The sequence below is a fragment of the Desmodus rotundus genome, chromosome 3 (assembly GCF_022682495.2).
Source record: "Desmodus rotundus isolate HL8 chromosome 3, HLdesRot8A.1, whole genome shotgun sequence".
In the NCBI taxonomy this organism is placed as follows: domain Eukaryota; kingdom Metazoa; phylum Chordata; class Mammalia; order Chiroptera; family Phyllostomidae; genus Desmodus; species Desmodus rotundus.
This window is the reverse complement of record NC_071389.1, coordinates 5,399,802-5,412,308: the sequence shown is the minus strand read 5'-3', so window position 1 is coordinate 5,412,308 and position 12,507 is coordinate 5,399,802. Positions and strand designations below refer to the sequence as shown.

Below are 12,507 nucleotides of genomic sequence, written 5' to 3'. Positions count from 1 at the left end.
GTTTTAGTTTCAGGTGTACAGCATAGTGCTTAGACCTTTAAATGACTTATGAAATGATTCCCCCAGCAAGTCCAGTAACCACCTAGCACCTCGCATAGTTACTATGATATTAGTGACTCGATTCCCTAAGTTGTAGTTTCCATCCCCATCAACAGTCTTTTCTCAGTTGGCCTAGAACAGTGGTTTCACATTCAAATCGTAACTCTGAAAACCAATTTATGGTAATACGTAAGGAATTCTACCATCCGAACTGACAGAAGTGATTCATTCTGGTAGAATTCTATGGGAATTTCAGCTGGAAGTTTGTTCTGAGCGCCGGAAAAAGAATCACCTTTAAAGCCAACACCGCAAACAATTTTGCAGGAAACCCTACCGACTCTTCAGGGAGATGTCCTGGGAACACCAGGAAAACGGATTCCATCTAATTTCTGAGTAATTTTTAAAGTACTGCCCAACAGCTAGCAGTCTCCTTCTCAAGGGGCGGGAGTGTCAAGTTGCTTCCAGGAAGGCGGGTCTGGTATTTTACAGATTTGGAGAATTCGGAGAAAAGAGAAGTTAAGAATGGAGGACTTCCCGCCCCACCTCCCCCTTCCAAGAAGCCTCTTGTAGAGGAACTTTATTATTATTATTACTTTCAGGGTGAATCCACCAGTTTCGAAGGCCGCAGGCACATTTTCCGAGGTTTTTGGTTCCACAGAGATGCAAATAACCAAGGGACAAGCGAGACTCCTCGCCCCAAACTTGAATATGAGCTTGCCTCGGCAACCGTTGTATTTGACCCTCCAAGACCCCACTCTCTTGGAGTCCCCCGCGCTCGCGACAAAAAGGGACTCTGGGCTGACTCTACCACACAGCGGCTTCTCAGGGGCTGAGGGTTGGGGCTTACCGCGTCCTCAGGGCAAATCGGCCCGAGTCGTCCGACAGACGATCCGCAGCCCGGACGCCGGCGAGGGGAGCACCCGCGGCCACGCCCCCATTGGTTCCAGGCGGCCGGAAGTGCGTACGTCCGACGGAAGCGCTCTTTCTGCGCGCGTCCGCCTGCCCGGGACCCTCAGGTAGGCGGGGCCCCTGCCTCGGATCTTTGGGGATCAGTGGGCTGCGGCTGAGAGGGAGCCCCGAATCCTGAGTAGGCTGTTCGGGTTCTAAGTGGAGAGGGCCGGAGAAGTTTCGGGGGCGGCGGGTCCACGGCGACCTCTGGTGGCAACCGGGGCCTAGTGGAGGCCGGCCGCCGCGGGACACGGGTGCGGGAGCTTCAAGTTGCCCGGTGGAGATAGGATTTGAGGCCGCGGCCGGAGCTGCTCCCTGACAGCAGCCGGATGGTTGGGGTCCGAGCGCTGCTCACTTCCTGCGGGGAATCGGGAGAAGGCGTGCTCTCTGCCCTTACCTTTTCTGTGCTCGTCTGGATTTGACAGCTTCCCTCCAAGGCGTGTCCGGGTGCGGGGTTTTCCTCGGTAACACCCTCGCCCTCGCTGGAAAAAAAATCTCAGAAAATCTGCCCCCTCCATCCCCACTCCCTGCCCCCATGGTGCCTTCCTAGAAAGAGAGGGGTGTGTTTCAGTCGCGGGCTGCTCGAGTGGAAGTTATCTGGACAGCTTTAGGCCAAGCTTGTACATAGTAAAGAAAAACTCCTTGTGCATGGTTTTTCTTTTCCCATCCAGCTCCAAACCAAGGTGGTTTGAACTTTAGGTCCTTTGTGGTCCTGATGAACAATTTTGCTTTTCTCATGACACTCATGACACTGGAACTTCAAGAATTAGAGGCTTATGCAGTTTGAGACCTGTCAGCACTGTGCAGCGTTCAGAGCAATAAGAGACAGGTGAGCATGAATGAGTCGTTTCCACTCCAGATTACAGTTTTCGAGAACCGTTTCTGCCATTTCGGTAAAAAGATGCACCGCCTTTATTGAGTACTAGGTGGAGCCAGCGAGCTCATCTTTTGGGATAAATCTCAATGTCGCGCCAGGTTAAGGCTTTTTATGTGCCTCCATCTTTCCCCGAAATTTATTTAGAGTAGCTTTACCTCCTTAAAACGTGTTGTGTCTTCACACACTTCATCTGGTTATCGAATATGGAGGCTAAGCGGAATCAGACTCATTTTCCGCTGTCAGAGCGTTTACAGTCTGGAGAGGGAAAAAAAGGTGCTATAATGAACTCATATAATTCAAGTAAGAAATAAGTGATAAGTAGAGAATAAAATGTGGAACATGGTGGAAGAAGCAGTTAATTATTATTATTAATTTACCAGTTATTTACCCAGTAATTTATATCTGTCCGACGTTGTGCTAAATGCTGGTGTATAGAGAGAAAGCAAAAGCAGAATCCTTGCTCTCAAATAACTCACAATCTAGGGATTGGGCGGGGAGGCCAAGGAAGACAGTATGGAGAACGTGAAACTTGAGCTAGACCCTGGAGAATGAAAGAGCTAGGCTTGATAGGTGGAAAAGAAGGAAGGCTCACCAGAGAAGGATGAAAGGGCGTGGCAAGTTCTGCAATAAGGAGTCCAGTGTGGTTAGACTGTAGGAAATTAATCCTGAAAAACACTTTGAGTTTTACCTTGGGTTTGCCTTGAATTTTACTGGAAAATTCAACAGATTTAAAATAAAATTTAAATGTGTATTTCTGGGAGAAATTATACAGGAAGAATAGCTATAATAAATTAACACTTCTGGCTATACTCATTCATAATGTATTTATATGTTATTAATGGTTATAAATGATTTAAGCCGGGCCTATAACCCAGGCATGTGCCTTGACTGGGAATCGAACCGGTGACCTTTCACTTTGCGAGATGACACACAACCAACTGAGCCACACTGGTCAGGGCAATTTTAAAGGTTTTGATGAATGGTTATACCTAATACTAACCAAACTGTGTTTCCCGAAAGGAGTGTAAGTTCAATTTTTATAAATAGAAAAACTTAAATGTTAAGGTAAATACATATAATATCAACACCAAAATCAGAAGCTTTTCTCTACCAGCAATAATCAGAAATTGTAATAACAAAAACCCTATTCCCAATATTAACAAAATATACAAAATCTAAGAATAGCCAGTTTTAAGGCCTTTGTGAAAAAATAATATTTTGTTTTTAAAAATCATGAAAGAAAGCCTAGATGAATGGAGAGATATTGCTTGATAGGAAGAATCAAATTTCAAGGGTACAGGTTTCCTCTAATTTAGTCTCTAAGTTTGATGTAATCCCTGTCAAGATTGCAATTGAATTTTTAAGGAAACTTGACAAATTGACTCTTAAATTCAGCTAGAAGAGAAAATGCACACGAATAGTCAAGAATTATTGGGGGGAAAACCCACAGCAATAAAAGTAACTTTTTAACGGTTATCAGTATATAGCAGCTCTAAAGCAATAATAATTAAAATAGCAAGGTAATGCCTTAGGGTCAGAGTATTACCTGTGAAACAGACTTGAGTCTTACCACCGAGCACACTGAAGGTGGCATAAATGAGTACTGGTGAGTAAACAGTGTTGGGGCAGTTTACTATCCACTGGAAAGAAAATAAAAGACCCTCACTTCACAGCATTAACAAAAAAAAGTGGCTTAAAGAGCTAAATGTTCAAAACTCTGTAAGAGTTTTAGAATACAGAACATTTATCTTTAAACTTTGAGGTGGTTGTGGCATGCTTTCATGGGCACAGACCAAGAAGACTTAAAGAGAAGATAGATTTGACCATTAAAAATAACTTATCGTGACAAAAACACCCTAAGTAGAATTTAAAGTCAGGAGATGAGACAATATTTGCAACATAATTACAGAGTCTTCATATCCATGTTATATAAATCAGTGAGGGAAATATAATCCAGTAGAAAACCGAGTACATTTCCAAAGAAGAAATCCGTACCAAAAGTTGTGTATACTCACAGGGCATTAGTGAGTGCGCAGAAGACCAGCAAGACAATGCCAGGAGTGTTCTAAGTCCTGGAACATACTAAGAATGAAGAAGAATATTATAATGAGCCTGTATTCACACTGATCTATTTCTTTATAGATCTGTACTTTCATCGATCCAATTTGTTTAAGATAAACCAGTAGTGACACTTCTAATTAATTCATCAAGTCAATTAAGAAGACTGCCAGGCGGTTTTGTGGGGAGTTATTTCTACATGAGTTTAAACTTTTATGTAAATTGAGATTTTCTTTGCACAGCTCTCTTTCCCACACCTGTCGCTCAGAAAGAGCCTATGTTAACTTCGCCCGGTATGTTGAATCATTTCGAATAACCAAGTGTATACTGTATGCGGGTTTATTGTTCTACTTAGAGATTAAAATGGCTTCCAGAGGAAAGACAGAGACAAGCAAATTAAAGCAGAATTTAGAAGAACAGTTGGATAGACTGATGCAGCAATTACAAGATCTGGAGGAATGCAGGTAACAGTCTAATTGTATGCTGCTGTGCTGTCAGATGACTCTTCTGCAGCTAGATTACAAACTCCCGGGCTGCAGACCCACCTGTGGTGTAGGTTTCCCCTGGAGTGTTCCTCACAGCGCTTTGTCTGTTGGGGAAACAAACCCCGTGCAGGCTTTGGGGCTGTCAGGCTGGGATGTGAAAGTCTTTCATTTAATTACAAAGTGAGTGTGGACTTGGACAAAACACTTAACCCCCTTAAGTTTCCATTTCCTTATATGTAAAGCGGAAATCATAGCACCTACCTTGTCCTCAGTATTTAAAAATTGCCCTGCTTGGCATCAAGCTGAGAAGGTACAACTTGAACTTCTGGTGTGTTTTCAGCCTTAACTTAAAGGACACAGACTGTTCGTCCTTAGTAAATATTACAAGTGAAGGTGCCAACAAAACACTTGGCCCAGAGCAGGTGCTCGATAAATGGTGGCTGTTATTTGTAGTAAATGTTTAATACGTGCTTTGACTGGTGAATAAAAATAGCCTCTGACTCAGATGGCAAGAACTACATTGCTGCTGTATTTCAAGGTGAACAAAATTTTACCTACTTTTAACGATAATGGTAATAACAGCTATTTATCTAGTACCCATTCTATGCCAACCACTTTCCATGTTTCGTTTAATGCTCCTAGCAACCCTGTAAGGAGGGTCCTGTCATTATCTTCAGTTTATAGATGAAGAAACTGAGGCGTGGCTGTATTTAGTATCTTGCCCAAGAATATACCATTGGCTTAGAGACTGCTTAAAAGGAAGTTGTTATGTGGTTTAAGTATGCCTCATTTTGATGAAAGAAAAATGTTTAATTATCAAAGTAACCATATCGCAGAAAAAATGCCCACATTTTTAATATCTGAATGCATCTATCATTAGTATTTTGATGTTTCCTTTCAGCTTTTTTTCCCCCAAGATATTTTTTGTAAATATATGTAACATTTGAAGTCTTAGTGTACAACTACTAGCACTGCTGTTTGCACTTGGAAGCCTGTGTTTTTCTATGTCATGTTCATTGTGCTTCAGAGAGGAACTTGATACAGATGAATATGAAGAAACCAAAAAGGAAACTCTGGAGCAACTAAGCGAATTTAATGATTCACTGAAGAAAATTATGTCTGGAAATATGACTTTGGTAGATGAACTAAGCGGAATGCAACTGGTGAGCATAATTTACTTACACCGGTGACACAGTTAGGTTGTTGTTGTTACTATTGTTGTTATTGGTATTATTGGTAAGTATTTGTAAGATGGAAAATACACCCTTTTTTGGGTTTAACTTTTAGATGAGTGTCTGTTTGTCAGTAAAACAGCATACGCTTCCAGATCTTTATTTAGCTATGTGTTTGACTGCAGTGACATGCACAGCAAAGGAAACTAAAATTGCAACAGTATTTGATAGACAAAGAAGACCCAACAGTCAGTTACTGCAATATCCAATTCATCTGAATATTTTGGTTAGTTTTCACCTTCTTGTATTCCCAGGCTATCCAGGCAGCTATCAGCCAGGCCTTCAAAACCCCCGAGGTCATCAGATTGTTTGCAAAAAAACAACCAGGTCAGCTTCGGACAAGGTTAGCAGAGGTAAATTTTCTTTAAATTGATCCAATTGCTTTGTATATTTCTTTTCTTAGCCCAAGAATTTGCTCATTCTGTTATTCTGGAGTTCAAAAATTGGTCAGTTGAGAATGAACACCACCACGAGGAAGCCCTCATGTCAGCTGCAGACTCTCGGTGATTGGGATGTGTCGCGTAGGCTCAGCAACTGCATCAGGCGTGCCCCACTGGTGGGGGGGGGGGCCGTAATGAGGGGCTATACTCGAGAGGGGGCGAGCTGTGCGTGGGAAATATCAGTCCCTTTCACTCAATTTCCTGTGACCCTAAAACTGCTCCAATAATTGGTCAGAATTAGTCCTTTGAGCAATTTTTGTTGGTAATGAATATAGAGGGTTAAACAGTAAATGGTAGTTTAAATTGCCAATGACCACTTCCACCAAACTCCACCTGTGAGATTTTATCACTTACTTCTGAAGCCCGGAGTTGAAATCCCATCCAGAATTCATTAGCAGCATCGCTTTATGCATGTGTGGCCTTTCTCACCTAAGACTTTCAGGTGTCTTTGTGAACCTGACACTTGAAGAAGTCTCTGTAGACTTGACGTTAATCACAGCATTGATAGTTACTTGCAACCACTGGTAAGTCTGCAGGGTGGTGGTGAAGAGCACGGACTCAGGTCAGACGGGCTGGATTTGTCTTCCTGCTCCATGTGGAGAGGTGTGATCTTGGAGACGTTATTTTGATCAAACTCTTGCGCCCCAATTTCCCCACCTGTAAAAAGGTGATAATGATTGTGTCTACCTCTTATGGTGGTTATGAGGATTAAACGAAGTAATATGTGTAGAGCACATATTACATGTAATATGTAATGTACGTAAAGCACACAGAATAGTATCAGTGCACAATGTATACTATCAGTGCTTCTGCTGGTAAAGGTAATATTTAACCCAGTTCCAGGAGATCTGATACCAGTTGCCTATTCAAGCTGGTAGACCACACTTGAGTTTGCTGAAATGAGTTCTTAGAGGACGGCTTCTCTCTCAAGGAAGCTATTGGCTTACCAGTTCCTGATTCCTGAACTCTGAGTAGAGCTTATAATGAAGACAATGGTTATGATTAAGATTTATTAGAACTTTGTAATAGCATTTTTATCATGTTTGCCTTGAATTGTTTCTATAGTTCCTTATAATATTAATCAGCTTGAGGATCTTTTTCTTTTTAAAGAAGTAGATCTGAAAAGCTGGATTTCATGTATAGAATGTTTTTTAACTAAAATACCATATGCTTTGTGTTCATCTACGTTAGATGGATAGAGATCTCATGGTAGGAAAGCTGGAAAGAGACCTGTACACTCAACAGAAAGTGGAGATACTAACAGCTCTCAGGAAACTTGGAGAGAAGGTACCCGCATTTAATTTAATTTAATATAGTGCTAGGCATAAAGAAAAAGTGTAGCCATGGGTGGTGTGGCTCGGTGGATTGAGTGCCAGCCTGAGAACCAAAAGGTCACCGGTTTGATTCCCAGTCAGGATACCTGCCCGGGTTGCAGGCCAGGTCCTCAGCTGGGGACGTGTGAGAGGCAACCAATCGATGTTTCTCTCGTACATCAATGTTTCTCTCCTTCTCTTTTCTCTCTTCCTTCCCATCTCTTTAAATATAAATAAAATCTTTTTTTAAAAAGAAAGAAAAGGAAAAAAGTGTAGATATTTGGGGCAGAACTTCTTGATCTGTGCTCTAGTTTGTGGTCCTGAGACATCCCTGACGGTGGTTCCTAGAACCGCTCCTGAAGACTGGAACGCGCTCCACTGCACTCTGTTTTGTTTTGTTCAGCTGACTGCAGATGACGAGGCCTTCCTGTCAGCAAATGCTGGTGCTATCCTCAGCCAGTTCGAGAGAGTCTCTACAGACCTCGGTGAGTACCCTCGTGTTTCTGAAACTGGGACGTGAACAACTGCCCGATGGACAGATAGCGTGGCTAAGATAACATGAGAGCCTTTTCTTGAGTTTAGAGGTAAAACCAGAATTCTATTCTTTATGAATCTCTTTTATTGAGTTTATTTCTCAATAGTTTGTAATTAAAAATTAAGTTAATATGGCCTAATGTTTTAAAAATATTTGTCCTCTAAATGTAAATATAAACTAAATTTTTACATAATCTATTTCATATCTGAAGCTAGAGTAAGCACTTGTAACCAATAAACGGCCCTCTGTAACTGAGTTGTTTGTGTGGGGGAAGGAAATTGGGATGGCAGCGGGAGAGCTCAGGGGTAATGCGCTAGTAATAGAAGTGTTTCATTGTCTGTTTCAACATGTATGTGATAGGTTTTTGCCTCTTTACCTGGAACTGTGAATGCATTTGAAATGACCTTTTCATTTATGTGTCTTTCTCCTTAGGCTCCGGAGACAAAGTTCTTGCTTTGGCAAGTTTTGAGGTTGAAAAAACAAAAAAATGACATGGTGTGGAAGCTTGGGACAGTGATCACATTCTTGTTGTAAATGGCTTTTTTTCTTCTGGGGATTTTGAGTCATTGTAAAGAAATCAAGAGATTCTTGAAGTTCATTAGTAACCTAAGAAAAGGTGACATGAAAACATACCTGTGGCTTCTGTCTCTGCCCTTCACCATTGTGCTTTGTGCAGGGCTACCTCCTTGAGTGATCCTGGACTTGGGATGGAGGGACCACTAGACCTCCTTCATCGTGATCTGTCTGTCTAAGACAGAGAACAAGAAATAGTTTCTCTGACTTTTTATTAAGGCTCCTTGTTTTTAGGTGCTGATAGCACATGAAAAGATGTAAACTAATGATTCTTTTCTGCTCATAATTTATCCCCATTTGTTGGAGTGAATAATGTAGTAACATTAACAGATCTCATATGTGTTCATAGAATTTTAGAGTCCTAAGTGATCTTAGGAATCATTTTCATTTTACAAACCAGGAAACTGAGGCTCAGAAAGAGCAAGTGACTTGCTTAAAGTCACATCAGAGAGTTGGGAATAGGACTTGGGTGTTCAAATTCTCGGTTTAGTGTCCATTGAATTTCATTTTTTTATTCTATGCTGTTCTTTAAAAATAATTAACACATATTTGTGCAAGTCCATGTTTATAAAAACTTCAACGTCCCAACAGAAAGTTGTCACTGAGGGACCATTCCCCAGCCTGTAAGCACTCCTGATGAATGGGGCCTATTGTATCTGAGTTTGGGCTTGGAACAATGGGAGCCCTGTTGAGAGTCTCCAGAAGTAACTTAACCTCCTGTGTTGTTTCACCAGGGAAGCAATTGCAAGTGGCAGCTAGCGGCCCTCCCTGTGTGTGACCTCTTTGCTGAAACCCGTTGTGTGGCGAATTACTGTTTACTAGTTGGTTTTGTGGAGGAACACAAAATAAGTTCTGAGGGAAAGCACGTTTCTCTCCTGAGTGTTTACATCTCTCTGTAAGCTCAAATATACAGATTTCCCCATATGCATATATGTTAGCTTCTTTCCTTAGGCGCTGGCTACTTTATACTCTTTCATGTGTTTCTCAGTATTCTTTTTCTTTTCACTTTATACAAACTAAAGACATTTTTAAAACTTCATGTATACTGTAAACTCAACTAGGTGCTCTCTCAACTACAAATTGGGGAACTCAGCTATATTAATGCCTTATTTGGAAATTCTAATGGGCAATTTTTTTTTATATATTGGTTTATGGTAGTCAAAAACTCATTGAAATTGTGACAAACCAAGAAAAAGCAAATTACCTGCTCTTATCTAGGGCTTTGTGGCCAGTCATCATTCTGCATTTTTGCTGTAACCGAGGTGAAATCCACACAACGTCCAATGAACCACTTTAAAGTGTGCCATTCAGTGGCATGCAGCGCGTCCCCGGTGTTGTGCAGGCATCGCCAGTGTCTGGTCCCACAGCCTCTGCCTCGACCCAGGGCGAGGTCGCACCCTGTGGTGCAGTCGCTCCGTTCCCTTCCGGCCCTGCAGCCACCGCCGGTGCACCCTCTCTCTACGGGTTTGCCGAGGCCGGACATTTCATGCAAATAGAACCGCGCAGTGTGTGGCCTTTCACGTCTGCCCTCCACGTGGCATAGTGTTCTCCCGGTTAACATATCGGAGCGCGCATCAGCGCTCCTTTCCTTTTATGGGTGAAAATACCCCCTTGCATGGATACCATGTTGTGTTTTTCCATTTATCCCTTGACGACCATTTGGGTTTTTCCCACTTTTTGGCTGTTGTGTATAATGCTGCCATAAACACTTGTGTGTAAGTATTTGGTTAAATACCTGTTTTCAGTTCTTTAGGATATGTACCTAGGAGTGGAATTGCTGTGTTGTTGTTACTGTTTTAAGCCATAGCAAGCTTTCCCCTTCCCCTCCAGGAGTAGGATGAGGAAAAGTAGGAATATTTTGGATTCAAAAGGGGCCTAGATGAATCTGGAGTCCTTAATTTTGGTTTCCCTTAAACTTTCTATAAGACCAACATCAGTGAAGTATATTGTCATTAACCACATTAACGTATTCATTTAGTAAGTAGTGACTACTACTCAATTTAAATTAATCTTCCTTTAAAAGAGGTCAAGTTTGCAGTGCCTGGCAAGACGCTGCCAATCGTGGCAACGTGACCTTTGATAGGTTACTTCATCTGTTTGAGCCTCATTTTTCTCTTCTGTTCAGTGGGGATAATAGGACCCCGCATAGGATTACTCTGCACTCCCCTCTCTTCCTTAGGACAGAAAGAAATTTTGCAATGGAGTTAATCCACCATTTAAAAGTTCTTTCAAGGGCCATATGATATATGTTGTTTCATAAATTTGGTATTTAATTCAGAAAAATGATATGAAAATTCTATACAGCTATAGTTATTAAATGACCTGCAAACTATGTTTCCTGTTCATATTTTGCTATATTTAATCTTCTAGTTTTTTAGACCTCCTGGGAGATCTCAGACTGCAATAACTAACGCTGAGGCAGCTAACTTTTTACATCCTTGGGTCAAGCTAATATTTTAATGAAAAGAATTCTTGCATTTTTCCCCCAAGACTTGGAGTTGAAGCAAAAGTAAATTCCAATGAACAAGTGTCCAACTGGGCTGTTTAATGAAAGCTAATAATTTAAAACAATTCCTTTTTCAGTGTTTTGTTTTATCCTGTGAGTGGTAAGATAAGTAATCTAGGTGGGTGGTAGAGGAAGAAACCAAGAAATAGAATGAGTTGTTCCCAGGAAGGAGTTGGAGTGCAGACAGATGGATTGTTAACTTTGATTGTTGGGCTTTTTATTGAAGACACTCAGCCAAAGAATGGCCATCTTGCGCAAAAGAAAAGACTGCAGATCCACTGTGGCCAGTGGTATCTTATTGCAGTGAATAATGGATAGTGTGAAATTATTACAGAAAAAAATAAATCCAGGCCATTTTGCTTAGAGCTTTTGAGCCACTTTCCTGTCCATTTTTTCCTTATTCTATTTGTTATTAAGACCAAAGAATGCTTCTTTGCCTCTAAAAATGTTCTCCAGCATTAATATGTAAATTAAAGCTATCAGCATTCCCACTGACCCCTTGGACAAGCTGTAATTGCTTCCAGTCTCTCTGGCCCTGGAATTAAAAGATTTAGAAACTGGGTTAACTAGCATTGAATATTTTCATTGAGTCACAAAAACACAGGTTAAAAATATGGCCCTGCTAGATATTCCCCTAGAATATGGCCTTTTGGCATCCTAACTCACTCTTTTTGAAACCCTTCTCCCTGTCCACCCTCACAGCCAAGTGGAAAGACTCCAGTGCAGAAAGGGCCTCGGACACAAGGGGTCAGCAATGTTCTCAGGAGTTCACGATGGAGAGTCCCTGCCGCTGCAGGCAGAGGACCAGGAGTGTGGAGAGGTTTGCGGCTGTCAGTTGGAAGCTTCCTAATGCGTATCTTCTGAGACAACCACATTCCCTACAGCCTCAGACAGAGGACGACAATTAAAAACAACTAGTAAAAAATTATTTTCTATAAAGGAGGTCAAGGAGAGCCGCAATTTTGAGTTAGAAAAAAGGAAGGTAGGGCTGGTAAGGGTTCTTTGCAGGATTATGCAACAGCCACAGGTCCTCTGCCCCCAACTCTGGCAACTGTGACCGTGAATTTTTGAGGCCTTCCAACAAGAACCTCTGATTTTGTGTCATAGTCATAATTCCAATACATGGATTAAGAGCTTAAATTATCTTAATTATGTCTGTTTATACTAAAATTTCTTAGTAGGTGGGGTACATTTTTTTGTTGTTACTGCTCAATTGTCATATTACATGGGGGTGTTCTTTTCTCTAAGAGGAAATTAATGTTTTTTGGCTTGTGTGTAAACTTGGTTCACTTAGGCCTGCTGTTGTTTCTCCAATACTCACAAACCAAGCCAACTTGAAAACTGAAAGTTATCCTCAGTGATAATCTAAGAGATAGGTCATTTAGGCAAAAGCAAATATTTGGCCTGGATTAGATTATAACTGATTGCCTTAACTCTGATTTGATCATGACCTTGGAAAATGTGGTGCTTCTACTACTTCATTAAAAAATAATAATAATAA

General features: G+C 41.4%; 2 protein-coding genes across 2 annotated transcripts in view; one reads left to right on the top strand and one right to left on the bottom strand.

The window, feature by feature from the left end:
• Positions 1–1,045, bottom strand: part of NMNAT1 (nicotinamide nucleotide adenylyltransferase 1) — a 22,754-nt gene extending 21,709 nt beyond the window's left edge. The window contains exon 1 of the mRNA XM_024554206.3: positions 887–1,045. The gene's annotated coding sequence lies outside the window, so the exon portion shown is untranslated. The remainder of the gene's footprint in view (positions 1–886) is intronic.
• On the top strand, positions 986–12,507 carry LZIC (leucine zipper and CTNNBIP1 domain containing). Its single transcript, XM_071220836.1, has 8 exons — positions 986–1,055; positions 1,659–1,816; positions 4,278–4,386; positions 5,435–5,570; positions 5,894–5,992; positions 7,271–7,366; positions 7,796–7,877; positions 8,360–12,507. Exons 3-8 carry the CDS (start codon positions 4,286–4,288, stop codon positions 8,416–8,418), a joined length of 573 nt encoding a protein of 190 aa, XP_071076937.1. The 5' UTR covers positions 986–1,055; positions 1,659–1,816; positions 4,278–4,285; the 3' UTR covers positions 8,419–12,507.